A 17,879-nucleotide genomic window follows, 5' to 3' on the forward strand; every position below is an offset into this window, starting at 1 on the left:
AATATATATATGAAAAAGTACAATATAAAGTGCTAGTTAAGATAGAATGCAGAATTATATACAATATTAGGTCAATATCAGAAAAATATAAACTTTATTGAATGAGGCTGAGAAACAGGGTAACTTCAAATTTTATTACAAAGTAAGTGTTCGTTGTCAATAAAGCAGGAAGTGAAGCGAAGTGATAATACTAAACATTTTGTGTTCTTTCAAAAAAGTTTCTGTATAAAGATTGGTCCATATTATAAAAAGGTACTCGTCGGAATGTGGAAGGTCTCAGTTAGTTCTGATCCGAATGTTAATGGTTTGTTTTAAAACAGGTCCTCATAACGTAACAAATACGTCATGAATCAAACAAATTCAGCACCTTGTAGCTGTCTAATTAGTTATCAAAGGTACCAGGATTATAATTTAGTACGCCAGACGCGTATCTAATTCAGATAATTTTTTTTTGGAATCAAACACTATACATGTGTCATAGGTGTAAAAAAAAAGAGGTTTATTTCAACTTATTTTCAAAACAAGTTAGTTGTATCTCAATACATTGACCATTCTAAATGATAATATTTATCAATCCGTCTAAAATGAGAAGTACAAGAAAGATGAAGAGAAGCCAAATTATGTTTTTGAACGAGGAAAGCAACTTATCTGTGAAAACGTTTATTATCACCTTCTGAATAACTGAGTAACTCTTACACAGTTACTTTGGAGACCTTTCCGATTGCTGATTGAAAAGATGTTAATATTTGAGAAGAAGTTTTGTAAACCATGTGATGGGCTCGGCGATCAAACTTTATTTGTATGCTTATTTGATATTCAGTGAAGTAAGGACATTTTTTGTTCTTTTGGTATTTTTATATATACATATATCTGATTGAAATTCTAATAGAAAACAGAATCTACCTATGATTGTTCAAGAGTTCCTCTAATAGATTTTTGGTAAGTCATGTGTTGAAAATGATTTTGTTGAATATGTTTTGTCTTCAAGTGAAATATAAATAGCTTATATCTGGTAATACGTTCATAATTTTCAGGTAATGTTTTCAAACAAAACGATAGTGTTGGGAGTTCTGTCTTATAAAAAGCAACGTATTTGTCTTGAAGAAGAATATATATGGGTCATATATCCTTTAAGTTTTCTATTTTCCTTTTTAACTTAGTCCTGACTAGTAACAATTATATTTGATGTATGGTGAAGCGAATTGTGTATAATTATTATGTATCAAGGTATATACAATCGTCTATGCAATATTGAAATTTAGACTAGACTATGTTCTGGAGTTAAAAACCAAGTATTTCTGTTTTAATCTTTCAGAGCAGGAATTAAAAGTATTTGCGTAATTTTTCCACTGTTCGGAATAACATGGATACTTGGCGCATTTTCAGTAAATGAAGATCTAGTTGTATTTCAATACCTATTTGCAGTATGTAACTCACTTCAGGTATATATAAATGATAAAAAATCAATGTTGCAACATCATTGAAAGATAGGATGATTTTGTATATTAACGTTTAATTTTATCTATATGTATTCATAAATTTTCCGCAAAAAATCGGACCAGTCTTATTCAATTTGTCACTGTCACCAAGTCATGCATCTAAGTGCTAGGAATATGACCTTAATGATATCCGAAACACCAAATCATAAAAAGTTCTTGTAGATAATTTGATTACCACAGATAATAACTTTGAGAAAGTCCCTCCAAATATATAGATGTGCACTCTGTTTAATTAATTACTGAAAAATCTACCGACGAAAGGTCAAATCAGGTTTTAACAGGTTGAGAAAATATGGTGAATATATGTACTTCAAGCGAAACATGCTATATATTCTATTGATTACCAAATCGTGCATTAGTAAAACAATAATAGAATAATCCTGTTATTGTAGGCAAACATATAAATGCATATAACTTATACACAGCAACACTTGGAAAGTTTTTAAATATACAAGGACAATAAATAAAATCACCTATAGACAATATTTTTGCTCGGATTGGTTCCTGGACACGACTATTTATAAACTTCTTCCTACGATTTTGGTTTGATGCATTGATATAAAAGCAACAGTAGTATATAGCACTGTTCAAAAGTTATAAATCGTTTAAAAGAAAAAAATACGGGCTACAAACTAAAACCAAGGGAAACACATCAACTATAAGAGGAAAACAACGGAAACAGAAACACTGATATATTTATTGTTAATTATTTGATAAACCTTCTACTGAACTTTGTGAACTCACTGTAATACGAACTTTGTTACTCACTGTGATAATTTTTTAAACATTTTTCGTTAAATGTGTTTTTGAATTTTTGTTGAAAATATCAAAGATAATTTGGTATATGCTATCTTTTTTCTCTTGCTTGAAAATATGTGATAAATAGATTATTACATGTCATTTTCCATATTGTCCGTGGTATCAGCCCACGACCCATATGAAGCCCTCGGGCTTAATCCATCTGGCTTCATATGGAGTCTAGGGCTGATACCATGGACAATATGGACAATGCCATGTAATAATCTATAAGTATATGAACGCTCTATAAATACACAGCCACCTCTGATTTTAATAGAGAAGTTCATCCAATGTCTCGTGTAAGGTGAAATCCTTGCTGTGTTTTACTGAAATTAGTTCAACTATTCGACAATTTTAATTTGGGCCAGTAGGTGAACGTTTCTATGTAGACCTTTGGCAACGTTTAACTCTTCTCCCTTTTCAATATACCCATAGTTTACAGCAGAAACTACATAAATACAATTATCTTACCTCCTATACATTTCCAGGAATATGATTGGTTAAAAGCGTCCGCGTGCAAACCGTGTATATTTGATATTAGGTTAGTAGGGAGGCGGGGCTTATCTCATACACGGTTAGTAGTGGAGTTACGTCCCTTTATATTCCTTATTAGGTAAGAAGGGGGCGGGGCTTATTTCATACACGGTTAGTAATGGTGTTATGTCCCTTTGTAAAAAACAAAACGGTACTGAGAAAAAATCTTAAAAGTTCCAACAGACGAAGAAATTGATGATTAAGCCTTACAAGTCGTTTTTGTTGGCATGTGTTTTATTTTTTATCAATAGAAGTATTTTCTTAGCGCTAACAGTATTGAAGACTTGCTCGTTTTTAGAATCACTAGTCTTAATTTCACACGTTAAGATAGTCGGTAAGATAAATTCGTTACATAGTGTGCTAGTGACGTAATACGGTATATATGGGGTCAGTAAATTCCATATGGGGTGAGAGCGAAGCTCCCAACTAACCTAATATTAAGCTTGCTGTTCGATGTGAGTAAAGGCTCCGTGTTTAGGACCGTACTTTGACCTATATTCGTTTACTTTTATAAGTTGTTACTTGGATGGAGAGTTGTCTCATATGCAGTCATACCACATCTACATTTATCTTACCTCCTATACATTTCTAGGAATATGATTGGTTAAAAGCGTCATCGTGGAAACCGTGTATATTTAATATTAGGTTAGTTGGGAGCTTCGCTCTCACCCCATATGGAATTTACTGACCCCATATATACCGTATTAGGTCACTAGCACACTATGTAACTAATAATCTATCGCCCGGTCTACATATCTAAAGTAACTTAACCACTGTATCTATTATTAATTCGTTCTCGTTATGAATATGCAAATGCTATTGTTCAATGGATATAAAACAAGTAACAATTATTATTCAATCAACTATCTTTGGCACTATATATTATAAATAAATAAAATCTAATATTAATTCATTTCAGGGATTTTTCATATGTTTGTTTCATTGCTTTTTGAATAAACAGGTCAGTAGAAATGATGATAGAATGAAATTGAAATTTGTTGCTGCTGTGAATCATTGAGAACATTTATTTTGTTCATTGAATAACTTTTTTCGTTGGATATTAGTTTGATCCGAAGCATTTCTAAAATGGCTTGTACAATTTATTTTAAGGTATACCATTTATTAGTTGTTGGAAGTATTAAAGCATTAAAGCAGCACATGTTAACGAATCTTAATTTTATTTCAAACTCAACAATTAAATCCGCTTTGGGGCGACCGTTTCATTGGTTTAGTGGAAGTTAATTTGCCATGACTTCAGGATATCATTGGTTCGATTCCCGGTCAGGATAATTTAAAAACTAATCATTTCTCTTTTTGCTGCTCCTCATCTAAGCAATAAAAGTGCCAGAACTGACCACAGTAGTTATTTTTTTTTATTCTTTAAGACTGGGCATGATTTAAATCTCCAGGTTAAGAATAACATGAACGTTTCTGTCCAACCTTTTTTTCTGATCATTATTATAAGTGTAAGAGTAATAATCACAAGTGCGATACAATATGCCGAAATAAATAGATTTATTAGAATGAAACACTCGAAGCTGTATAACAGATGTACAGTCGGACATGCAGAGTTTACAAACAATAATTATATTTATTTAAAAAAGATCTGCACATACATATTGGATGTACTTGGAGAGATAAACATCGCAAAACATACCAAAAGGATATGATTTTTCCATGCACTGCGGACGTTGCCACTTGAACATGCATGTTGAGTGGTTGAATGTATTTCTGTATAGATTGAAAAGCTTAGTACATTTATACCTCAAATGTTATTTTAGGTTAGACAAGGATATGCACATTATCAAAGACGGAGAAAGGCCAGTCAGTTGCTGGAGTCAAAATCATTTAGTAGTTCAGTAAGTCATTATGTTTAAAAAAAAAACAAAAAAACAGACAGTATTCGGTATGGGCTTACATACAAATTTAAATTTCGAGTTTTCCTCTTAGCCTATTTACAGATTTGCTAGAAAAAAATACGAATGTATTGCCTTGAATTTCTATAGTTTCTAATTTTATTATTCTTTAATTTTATACCTTAATGTATGATATAAAAAAGAAGATGTGGTATGATTGCCAATGAGACAACTCTCCAGAAGAGACCAACATGACACAGAAATTAACAACTATAGGTCACAGTACGACCTTCAACAATGAGCAAAAGCCCATACCACATAGTCAGCTATAAAAGGCCCCGAAATGACAATGTAAAACAATTAAAAAGAGAAAACTAACGGCCTTATTTATGTAAAAAATTAACGAAAAACAAATATGTAACATATAAACAAACAACAACCACTGAATTAATTACAGGCTCCTAATGCTTGTTTAATCAAAGGATATGAGTTATACATAACTTTACTAGCTGTGAATTTTCTTGACAATTAAGAATTGTGGGGAGCTCGGGAAAGAGTATTTTACGACGATTCAAATAGATAATTAAACAAAATATAGATATGGAACGTGAATGGCACTGCAAAACAATCACAAAACAATTAACAAAAATACAGTGGTGATTTATACGTGTTTCTCGTTTCTCGCTTTTTATATAGATTAGACCGTTGGTTTTCCCGTTTGAATGGTTTTGCACTAGTAATTTTGAGGCCCTTTATAGCTTTTTTTTCGGTGTGCGCCAAGGCTCCGTGTTGAAGGCCGTATATTGACCTATAATGGTTTACTTTTATAAATTGTTATTTCGATGGAGAGTTGTATCATTGGCACTTCACCACATCTTTCTATATCTAGTAAATAAAAGTTCATACATTTGTTTAAGCTCTAAATTATCCGATTCTATTAAAATTATAAAAAGATTAGAACCACGGAATCAGCCTCAATAAAGAAATAAAAAAGGACAACTTCAGAGAAGGTTCCTGACTTGGACTAGGTAAAGTTAAATGTTATGAGGTCAAAATAATTTTTTTTAAATCACAATCCTCCATATTTTATCTAGATCAGGTTTAATGTATTTTATGTACAATTAGGTTTTAACGAAACCACCGCAATTTTCAGATAAAGTATCATTTACAAATAGGAAACAAATATGAGGGTTTATTTGTTTTATGTTTTGCCTTTTACCTTTCCACTGCTATTTCTTCATGATTCTTGTAAAATTGTATAGTTTTCTATACGGATACAGGTAGTGGACATAAACTTGATAAACAAAAAAATATATGGCGATATTTTGTGATATTTTAGGAAATATAACTAATACTTGTTACTATTCATCGAAGATATATCTCTTCATTTTCAGGATTTTCCAACAAGGAGGACACGTGATAACACTGAATACACCACTGAAAATCGACAATGGTCAGATGAAGACGAAATATTAAAAGGTCGAAATCATCATGCTAATACTTTTTATACTCAGTCCAAATTCTATAATCCTACTTTTGCTCATTAATTTCAATAATAGATTGTATGTAAACAGAAATGGATATTAAAGAATGTGACTGTAACAATTATCATGGTTGTCTTATTATTTGTTTAACATGGGAAAGACTGTCGCAACATTTATCATATGTTGTTGAGTTTCATTAAAATTTAATAAAGAATATGTATGTGTTGATGTTGTTGTTATATATGCAGATTATAGTGGTCAACAAAGGATACGTGTTTTGAATATTGTTTTTGATTAAATAGAAATAGTTTTGATGTGTTTATACACTGTGTTTGTTTTAAATAGAAAAAAAACCATCAGTTTACCAAAATTGTAAAATTCAGTTTTTAAAAAAAAAAACCCCAATACATTCCATAATTAAATAATCTAAACTGAAGAAGGGTATATAAAAAACCCACTGTAAGTCAGACAAATAGTAATTGTTGTGAAACATTTTCTGAGTAGCCGTAGGGTCGTATTAAGTTCCTTTTAAAAATTCCGTTTGAATTATCTCCCTTCTAGGAACCTATTTATATGTGGCGCTGCAAACAACACGGATCATCCTGTTCTGTGTCTGTGTTTGCAGACACAGAGTGTAATTTTGTAACGTTTGTGGGTCATCGTAAATTCCCCTTTTCTATTTTTAGATACTATATATAACTATAGTTGTCCGGTCACTTTTTCGCGGGGATCGTTTATCTCGTGCTTGAACTCAATGTCCAGACTTGGATATTTAAACCTCGTCAGGGCAGTATTTCTTTAGATTGGGGAAAACTTTCGTACTGGTAAGTTGTACTTTAAAATTTCATTTTATTTTGTATTTTGATGTTTGACTTAAATATTTATTTCTTCTCATTTGATATATTTCTTTTCGGTCTTGTAGTCAAACAGTTCTAAAATATTAAATTACGTTTCCGTTCCAGAATAAATAGAGGGAATTGTACACTAGCTAGTGATTTTATGATTTCGGGTTCATAAAGAGATGGAGTTCATTTTGATAGCGATATTTAGACAGATGGTTAATCCGAGGGGTATTTTGGAGTAACGGTCGTCAATCTACGGAATTGTTCGTGCCTTACTCTGAAATAGAATTTTGTATTATCGCATGTTTTGGTTTTGGATCTTGAACTGGTCAATGATATTGGAAAACGTTTTCAGACATTGCTCTGGTTGGATTGAAAATTAAACAGGTATAGAGAAATGCGAGGTTTTTTTTTACTGGATCGATTTTTGTTCCCTAGTCATAGAATAATGAGGTTCATGATCTAGTCTAACAAAGTCGGTGGGAACCAGTGGGTATATTTTTTTTTGTCTCGGAAGGTTGACGTCACAACTTGATTGATTGGATAATATTTTAGTTAAAGACGACTAGTGTACAGCTCTCAATATTTTAAGAAAACGGACACCTCAAAATTCTAGTATCATATTATTTTATTCCATTAGATAGCACTAAGGCCAAACGCTTCTTTGAATTGGTAAACTTGTAATGGGTATTTTTCACCGCATCGTTTGTTAAAAAAAAAGGGAAGTTCGAAAATGTATTGAAATTCTGAATTGATATTTGCACATGGAGATACCGCGATATTTATGTATTTATATTGTCTTTGTCTATTAAATATGAAACTGTTTTATGAATTTTGGTCATTTGTTATATGAGCAAATACATGGCTTGGCAAATCGTCATCACTGTCATATTTTAGGTTTCATATACCTGTCACTTATTGAATTTATTGTTTCGTTGTATTGTCAGTATGCTGTCAGAAGTCCTGGAGCGAAAGCACAGGCCGAACCCTCTCTACCAGTAACGTAAACGGCTGAGCTAGCGGGGTATAATGTCATGAGACAGATTATGAATGAAAAATACGTTTACACACGAAAACCCATTTACGTTGCATTGGCGCCCACGTAGGGACCCCCCTCTTTACTAGAGTCCCCCGATTTACTAGATTTTGGACCTTTCATTTCATTTTAGAGCTTCCGCACTTCATTACTTTGATTTTATTTTAATCTCGAGAAAAATTGGTAGCGACAGTGGAAGGCTGAGCTTGTAATATAAATTGTATAGCTTGTCAGATTTTTCACCGGCTGTGTAACATAATGTTGTTATCATTCATTTCATGTTCATAAAAATAAAATAAAAAAAAAGTTTATTTCGTAATGGTTTTTTTTTTTACCTTGCCGACAGTGTATGTATTTGTCGTGCCTCCTTATCTGCGAAGTATAACTATAGTCGAACGTTTATATTGATGGATTTATTTCTATGGACAATCTGTATGTTGAAAGGTTGGTTCTGACACCTGACCAAGGTCAGAACCAACGTATGTGAATAATATTCTTGACTGCAACAAGGATGCGTTATGCTGAAGAACTATTTTATATATGTGCGGAATAACGGAATTTGGACTATTTACAGTCATTGTGTGTCATGAACTGATACTTCGTTAAGATAAGGGGTACGAAACCTTTGTTTTTGTATGTTGGCAAATTTGATTATTTGTGGATTGTTTTTATAAAAAGTCATATTCATTGATAGGTTGTTTTATGTTGTAAATTTACGTATTAGTTATTTTTTATTACAAGTCCGTGCATAGACTTGTTGTGAATAAGGGATCGTTTCTACACAGTCGGTGCCTTCATACTCGAATATATCTATTATATATTATTTGCTATTAAGGGGTTTAGTATACGTTTTTTCAGGGTTATTCTATTTATTCAGATATTCATTTATTTATTAATTGACTTCAGATTTGCGTCTTGCGTGAATGGTCAATTTTGCCTGCGCATGGACGTTAATCTTAGTCAAACGTATTCATTGGGAGGAATTTAAACTTAACTCAAGTAATTCGGGAAGGTAATAACCTGATATGTTGTGTAAAAATTATTGAGTTTGGTGATGAAAGTTGACCTTCCACTGGTGCTCTTTTTAATAATAATAATAGATTTACGGTGTCTTGTGATGGAATAAGTTTATTCATATATTGGGTAAAAGATTAATGCAGTGAAGATTGCATGTGATGATGATATATAGAAAAAGTGTGTTGAATCCAATTTTAAAGGTGCATAAAAAAAAATAATACACGAATATATTATTTTTAATCTTATTCATGTTAATCGTATACATGACAATAAATACATGATTTTATGATTCACCCATGCACATGACCAGTTGAACACTAGTATACAGTTGAAACTGCCTGGATATAATAGGCACATAGAAAGTATTAGCTTTGCTCTGGCCATACATCGCTACCATTAGCTTTGGTGGTGCAGTAGTTTAAGCTGAATATAGATGATTTATGAATAATATTGATACGTGAACTACGATTCACAGTATGACAGTATACATATAGATATATATAGAGTCATGGGTGGAAAAAAAAATGCACTCTGAAATAAAAGAATAGCATTTGCACGTGATTGTTATCTTTCTTATGCTTTAATAGTTTGCTTACTGTACTTCTGAAGTTGGGTTTAGTACACACATCATACGCACTTATTTAACTTCATTGCATTTGATATATTGATTTATAGTATATTTTATATTGGTCATACTGTTTAATTTCATGATTGTTTTGTTCTGGTAGCACAATCATGTAATCGGTACTGATTTTCTCGAAAATAATTGCTTGGCCTTAGTTCATTTCAGATTACATGTTATCAAAATTACGTTAATTTAGTATTTTTACCTTCCCCAATCTCCGTGCTCTGCACGTAAAATGTTAATATATGTGGTTGTCGGTATCTCCAAAAACATAAAGATTTTTTAAATTTTTTTTATACTTGATTTGATTCTATTTTTTGTCAGTTATTATTTTTCAGTGTTTGTGCATTGTTGGAGTAAAAGAATATTAAAGACGTATATGGATTCAATTCTTAATTCGCATGGAAATATCTGTTGAACGCGTACGTGTATGATGAAATTGCCTTTAACAATGGAAATGTTTGGACCTTCGTCACCATTTGAACCTTCATCACTATTTGGACCTTCATCACTATTTGGACTTTCATCACTATTTGGACCTTCGTCACCATTTGTACCTTCATCACTATTTGGACCTTCGACACCATTTAGACCTTCATCACTGTTTGGACCTTTTTGGACATTTATCAACATTTAGACTTTGAAATTTTAAATTATATACACAATACAATGCACATTTCAACTGTTTAAAGACAACCGTGTCTAGTCCTTTAAATTGTCTTACTATGTTGTCAAATCGTGGACGATTTGTTTTTCTGGGTAGGGGGTATTGTAACGTTTGTGGGTCATCGTAAATTCCCCTTTTTCTATTTTTAGATATTATATATAACTATAGTTGTCCGGTCACTTTTTCGCGGGGATCGTTTATCTCGTGCTTGAACTCAATGTCCAGACTTGGATATTTAAACCTCGTCAGGGCAGTATTTCTTTAGATTGGGGAAAACTTTCGTACTGGTAACTTGTACTTTAAAATTTCATTTTATTTTGTATTTTGATGTTTGACTTAAATATTTATTTCTTCTCATTTGATATATTTCTTTTCGGTTTTGTAGTCAAACAGTTCTAAAATATTAAAATACGTTTCCGTTCCAGAATAAATAGAGGGAATTGTACACTAGCTAGTGATTTTATGATTTCGGGTTCATAAAGAGATGGAGTTCATTTTGATAGCGATATTTAGACAGATGGTTAATCCGAGGGGTATTTTGGAGTAACGGTCGTCAATCTACGGAATTGTTCGTGCCTTACTCTGAAATAGAATTTTGTATTATCGCATGTTTTGGTTTTGGATCTTGAACTGGTCAATGATATTGAAAAACGTTTTCAGACATTGCTCTGGTTGGATTGAAAATTAAACAGGTATAGAGAAATGCGAGGTTTTTTTTTACTGGATCGATTTTTGTTCCCTAGTCATAGAATGATGAGGTTCATGATCTAGTCTAACAAAGTCGGTGGGAACCAGTGGGTATATTTTTTTTTGTCTCGGAAGGTTGACGTCACAACTTGATTGATTGAATAATATTTTAGTTAAAGACGACTAGTGTACAGCTCTCAATATTTTAAGAAAACGGACACCTCAAAATTCTAGTATCATATTATTTTATTCCATTAGATAGCACTAAGGCCAAACGCTTCTTTGAATTGGTAAACTTGTAATGGGTATTTTTCACCGCATCGTTTGTTAAAAAAAAAGGGAAGTTCGAAAATGTATTGAAATTCTGAATTGATATTTGCACATGGAGATACCGCGATATTTATGTATTTATATTGTCTTTGTCTATTAAATATGAAACTGTTTGATGAATTTTGGTCATTTGTTATATGAGCAAATACATGGCTTGGCAAATCGTCATCACTGTCATATTTTAGGTTTCATATACCTGTCACTTATTGAATTTATTGTTTCGTTGTATTGTCAGTATGCTGTCAGAAGTCCTGGAGCGAAAGCACAGGCCGAACCCTCTCTACCAGTAACGTAAACGGCTGAGCTAGCGGGTATAATGTCATGAGACAGATTATGAATGAAAAATACGTTTACACACGAAAACCCATTTACGTTGCATTGGCGCCACGTAGGGACCCCCCTCTTTACTAGAGTCCCCCGATTTACTAGATTTTGGACCTCTCATTTCATTTTCGAGCTTCCGCACTTCATTACTTTGATTTTATTTTAATCTCGAGAAAAATTGGTAGCGACAGTGGAAGGCTGAGCTTGTAATATAAATTGTATAGCTTGTCAGATTTTTCACCGGCTGTGTAACATAATGTTGTTATCATTCATTTCATGTTCATAAAAATAAAATAAAAAAAAAGTTTATTTCGTAATGGTTTTTTTTTTTACCTTGCCGACAGTGTATGTATTTGTCGTGCCTCCTTATCTGCGAAGTATAACTATAGTCGAACGTTTATATTGATGGATTTATTTCTATGGACAATCTGTATGTTGAAAGGTTGGTTCTGACACCTGACCAAGGTCAGAACCAACGTATGTGAATAATATTCTTGACTGCAACAAGGATGCGTTATGCTGAAGAACTATTTTATATATGTGCGGAATAACGGAATTTGGACTATTTACAGTCATTGTGTGTCATGAACTGATACTTCGTTAAGATAAGGGGTACGAAACCTTTGTTTTTGTATGTTGGCAAATTTGATTATTTGTGGATTGTTTTTATAAAAAGTCATATTCATTGATAGGTTGTTTTATGTTGTAAATTTACGTATTAGTTATTTTTTATTACAAGTCCGTGCATAGACTTGTTGTGAATAAGGGATCGTTTCTACACAGTCGGTGCCTTCATACTCGAATATATCTATTATATATTATTTGCTATTAAGGGGTTTAGTATACGTTTTTTCAGGGTTATTCTATTTATTCAGATATTCATTTATTTATTAATTGACTTCAGATTTGCGTCTTGCGTGAATGGTCAATTTTGCCTGCGCATGGACGTTAATCTTAGTCAAACGTATTCATTGGGAGGAATTTAAACTTAACTCAAGTAATTCGGGAAGGTAATAACCTGATATGTTGTGTAAAAATTATTGAGTTTGGTGATGAAAGTTGGCCTTCCACTGGTGCTCTTTTTAATAATAATAATAGATTTACGGTGTCTTGTGATGGAATAAGTTTATTCATATATTGGGTAAAAGATTAATGCAGTGAAGATTGCATGTGATGATCATATATAGAAAAAGTGTGTTGAATCCAATTTTAAAGGTGCATAAAAAAAAATAACACACGAATATATTATTTTTAATCTTATTCATGTTAATCGTATACATGACAATAAATACATGATTTTATGATTCACCCATGCACATGACCAGTTGAACACTAGTATACAGTTGAAACTGCCTGGATATAATAGGCACATAGAAAGTATTAGCTTTGCTCTGGCCATACATCGCTACCATTAGCTTTGGTGGTGCAGTAGTTTAAGCTGAATATAGATGATTTATGAATAATATTGATACGTGAACTACGATTCACAGTATGACAGTATACATATAGATATATATAGAGTCATGGGTGGAAAAAAAAATGCACTCTGAAATAAAAGAATAGCATTTGCACGTGATTGTTATCTTTCTTATGCTTTAATAGTTTGCTTACTGTACTTCTGAAGTTGGGTTTAGTACACACATCATACGCACTTATTTAACTTCATTGCATTTGATATATTGATTTATAGTATATTTTATATTGGTCATACTGTTTAATTTCATGATTGTTTTGTTCTGGTAGCACAATCATGTAATCGGTACTGATTTTCTCGAAAATAATTGCTTGGCCTTAGTTCATTTCAGATTACATGTTATCAAAATTACGTTAATTTAGTATTTTTACCTTCCCCAATCTCCGTGCTCTGCACGTAAAATGTTAATATATGTGGTTGTCGGTATCTCCAAAAACATAAAGATTTTTTAAATTTTTTTTATACTTGATTTGATTCTATTTTTTGTCAGTTATTATTTTTCAGTGTTTGTGCATTGTTGGAGTAAAAGAATATTAAAGACGTATATGGATTCAATTCTTAATTCGCATGGAAATATCTGTTGAACGCGTACGTGTATGATGAAATTGCCTTTAACAATGGAAATGTTTGGACCTTCGTCACCATTTGAACCTTCATCACTATTTGGACCTTCATCACTATTTGGACTTTCATCACTATTTGGACCTTCGTCACCATTTGTACCTTCATCACTATTTGGACCTTCGACACCATTTAGACCTTCATCACTGTTTGGACCTTCTTGGACATTTATCAACATTTAGACTTTGAAATTTTAAATTATATACACAATACAATGCACATTTCAACTGTTTAAAGACAACCGTGTCTAGTCCTTTAAATTGTCTTACTATGTTGTCAAATCGCGGACGATTTGTTTTTCTGGGTAGGGGGTATTGTAACGTTTGTGGGTCATCGTAAATTCCCCTTTTTCTATTTTTAGATATTATATATAACTATAGTTGTCCGGTCACTTTTTCGCGGGGATCGTTTATCTCGTGCTTGAACTCAATGTCCAGACTTGGATATTTAAACCTCGTCAGGGCAGTATTTCTTTAGATTGGGGAAAACTTTCGTACTGGTAACTTGTACTTTAAAATTTCATTTTATTTTGTATTTTGATGTTTGACTTAAATATTTATTTCTTCTCATTTGATATATTTCTTTTCGGTTTTGTAGTCAAACAGTTCTAAAATATTAAAATACGTTTCCGTTCCAGAATAAATAGAGGGAATTGTACACTAGCTAGTGATTTTATGATTTCGGGTTCATAAAGAGATGGAGTTCATTTTGATAGCGATATTTAGACAGATGGTTAATCCGAGGGGTATTTTGGAGTAACGGTCGTCAATCTACGGAATTGTTCGTGCCTTACTCTGAAATAGAATTTTGTATTATCGCATGTTTTGGTTTTGGATCTTGAACTGGTCAATGATATTGAAAAACGTTTTCAGACATTGCTCTGGTTGGATTGAAAATTAAACAGGTATAGAGAAATGCGAGGTTTTTTTTTACTGGATCGATTTTTGTTCCCTAGTCATAGAATGATGAGGTTCATGATCTAGTCTAACAAAGTCGGTGGGAACCAGTGGGTATATTTTTTTTTGTCTCGGAAGGTTGACGTCACAACTTGATTGATTGAATAATATTTTAGTTAAAGACGACTAGTGTACAGCTCTCAATATTTTAAGAAAACGGACACCTCAAAATTCTAGTATCATATTATTTTATTCCATTAGATAGCACTAAGGCCAAACGCTTCTTTGAATTGGTAAACTTGTAATGGGTATTTTTCACCGCATCGTTTGTTAAAAAAAAAGGGAAGTTCGAAAATGTATTGAAATTCTGAATTGATATTTGCACATGGAGATACCGCGATATTTATGTATTTATATTGTCTTTGTCTATTAAATATGAAACTGTTTTATGAATTTTGGTCATTTGTTATATGAGCAAATACATGGCTTGGCAAATCGTCATCACTGTCATATTTTAGGTTTCATATACCTGTCACTTATTGAATTTATTGTTTCGTTGTATTGTCAGTATGCTGTCAGAAGTCCTGGAGCGAAAGCACAGGCCGAACCCTCTCTACCAGTAACGTAAACGGCTGAGCTAGCGGGTATAATGTCATGAGACAGATTATGAATGAAAAATACGTTTACACACGAAAACCCATTTACGTTGCATTGGCGCCACGTAGGGACCCCCCTCTTTACTAGAGTCCCCCGATTTACTAGATTTTGGACCTCTCATTTCATTTTCGAGCTTCCGCACTTCATTACTTTGATTTTATTTTAATCTCGAGAAAAATTGGTAGCGACAGTGGAAGGCTGAGCTTGTAATATAAATTGTATAGCTTGTCAGATTTTTCACCGGCTGTGTAACATAATGTTGTTATCATTCATTTCATGTTCATAAAAATAAAATAAAAAAAAAGTTTATTTCGTAATGTTTTTTTTTTTACCTTGCCGACAGTGTATGTATTTGTCGTGCCTCCTTATCTGCGAAGTATAACTATAGTCGAACGTTTATATTGATGGATTTATTTCTATGGACAATCTGTATGTTGAAAGGTTGGTTCTGACACCTGACCAAGGTCAGAACCAACGTATGTGAATAATATTCTTGACTGCAGCAAGGATGCGTTATGCTGAAGAACTATTTTATATATGTGCGGAATAACGGAATTTGGACTATTTACAGTCATTGTGTGTCATGAACTGATACTTCGTTAAGATAAGGGGTACGAAACCTTTGTTTTTGTATGTTGGCAAATTTGATTATTTGTGGATTGTTTTTATAAAAAGTCATATTCATTGATAGGTTGTTTTATGTTGTAAATTTACGTATTAGTTATTTTTTATTACAAGTCCGTGCATAGACTTGTTGTGAATAAGGGATTGTTTTCTACACAGTCGGTGCCTTCATACTCGAATATATCTATTATATATTATTTGCTATTAAGGGGTTTAGTATACGTTTTTTCAGGGTTATTCTATTTATTCAGATATTCATTTATTTATTAATTGACTTCAGATTTGCGTCTTGCGTGAATGGTCAATTTTGCCTGCGCATGGACGTTAATCTTAGTCAAACGTATTCATTGGGAGGAATTTAAACTTAACTCAAGTAATTCGGGAAGGTAATAACCTGATATGTTGTGTAAAAATTATTGAGTTTGGTGATGAAAGTTGGCCTTCCACTGGTGCTCTTTTTAATAATAATAATAGATTTACGGTGTCTTGTGATAGAATAAGTTTATTCATATATATGGTAAAAGATTAATGCAGTGAAGATTGCATGTGATGATATATAGAAAAAGTGTGTTGAATCCAATTTTAAAGGTGCATAAAAAAATAATAATACACGAATACAGTATTTTTAATCTTATTCATGTTAATCGTATACATGACAATAAATACATGATTTTATGATTCACCCATGCACATGACCAGTTGAACACTAGTATACAGTTGAAACTGCCTGGATATAATAGGCACATAGAAAGTATTAGCTTTGCTCTGGCCATACATCGCTACCATTAGCTTTGGTGGTGCAGTAGTTTAAGCTGAATATAGATGATTTATGAATAATATTGATACGTGAACTACGATTCACAGTATGGCAGTATACATATAGATATATATAGAGTCATGGGTGGAAAAAACAATGCACTCTGAAATAAAAGAATAGCATTTGCACGTGATTGTTATCTTTCTTATGCTTTAATAGTTTGCTTACTGTACTTCTGAAGTTGGGTTTAGTACACACATCATACACACTTATTTAACTTCATTGCATTTGATATATTGATTTATAGTATATTTTATATTGGTCATACTGTTTAATTTCATGATTGTTTTGTTCTGGTAGCACAATCATGTAATCGGTACTGATTTTCTCGAAAATAATTGCTTGGCCTTAGTTCATTTCAGATTACATGTTATCAAAATTACGTTAATTTAGTATTTTTACCTTCCCCAATCTCCGTGCTCTGCACGTAAAATGTTAATATATGTGGTTGTCGGTATCTCCAAAAACATAAAGATTTTTAAAATTTTTTTTTATACTTGATTTGATTCTATTTTTTGTCAGTTATTATTTTTCAGTGTTTGTGCATTGTTGGAGTAAAAGAATATTAAAGACGTATATGGATTCAATTCTTAATTCGCATGGAAATATCTGTTGAACGCGTACGTGTATGATGAAATTGCCTTTAACAATGGAAATGTTTCGACCTTCGTCACCATTTGAACCTTCATCACTATTTGGACCTTCATCACTATTTGGACTTTCATCACTATTTGGACCTTCGTCACCATTTGTACCTTCATCACTATTTGGACCTTCGACACCATTTAGACCTTCATCACTGTTTGGACCTTCTTGGACATTTATCAACATTTAGACTTTGAAATTTTAAATTATATACACAATACAATGCACATTTCAACTGTTTAAAGACAACCGTGTCTAGTCCTTTAAATTGTCTTACTATGTTGTCAAATCGCGGACGATTTGTTTTTCTGGGTAGGGGGTATTGTGACGTTTGTGGGTCATCGTAAATTCCCCTTTTTCTATTTTTAGATATTATATATAACTATAGTTGTCCGGTCACTTTTTCGCGGGGATCGTTTATCTCGTGCTTGAACTCAATGTCCAGA

General features: G+C 32.5%; 2 protein-coding genes across 2 annotated transcripts in view; one reads left to right on the forward strand and one right to left on the reverse strand.

Annotated features, from left to right (window-relative positions):
• Positions 1–6,352, forward strand: part of LOC139486172 (adhesion G protein-coupled receptor L4-like) — a 48,389-nt gene extending 42,037 nt beyond the window's left edge. Inside the window, exons 23-26 of the mRNA XM_071270962.1 lie at positions 1,316–1,442; positions 3,751–3,792; positions 4,613–4,690; positions 6,082–6,352. Of these exons, the coding sequence (XP_071127063.1) occupies positions 1,316–1,442; positions 3,751–3,792; positions 4,613–4,690; positions 6,082–6,234 (400 nt within the window). The 3' untranslated portion in view covers positions 6,235–6,352. The remainder of the gene's footprint in view (positions 1–1,315; positions 1,443–3,750; positions 3,793–4,612; positions 4,691–6,081) is intronic.
• A 3,132-nt stretch (positions 6,353–9,484) lies between these two features.
• LOC139484305 (S-antigen protein-like) lies at positions 9,485–17,619 on the reverse strand. Its single transcript, XM_071268041.1, has 4 exons — positions 17,430–17,619; positions 13,783–13,950; positions 10,135–10,302; positions 9,485–9,489 (listed from the first exon to the last, which is right to left on the reverse strand). The coding sequence occupies exons 1-4, from the start codon at positions 17,617–17,619 to the stop codon at positions 9,485–9,487; spliced, it is 531 nt and encodes a 176-aa protein (XP_071124142.1).
• Between the last annotated feature and the right edge of the window lie 260 nt (positions 17,620–17,879).

This window comes from Mytilus edulis, chromosome 8, assembly GCF_963676685.1.
Source record: "Mytilus edulis chromosome 8, xbMytEdul2.2, whole genome shotgun sequence".
Classification (NCBI taxonomy): Eukaryota; Metazoa; Mollusca; class Bivalvia; order Mytilida; family Mytilidae; genus Mytilus; species Mytilus edulis.

Bases quoted from the DNA above. Each gene is read 5' to 3' on its own strand.
- LOC139484305 (XM_071268041.1), bottom strand. From the start codon at position 17,619: ATGTTGATAAATGTCCAAGAAGGTCCAAACAGTGATGAAGGTCTAAAT. The intron at 13,951-17,429 runs GCAATTTCATCA...ATGTCCAAGAAG, and splicing joins AAACATTTCCATTGTTAAAG to GTCCAAACAGTGATGAAGGT. The intron at 10,303-13,782 runs GCAATTTCATCA...ATGTCCAAAAAG, and splicing joins AAACATTTCCATTGTTAAAG to GTCCAAACAGTGATGAAGGT.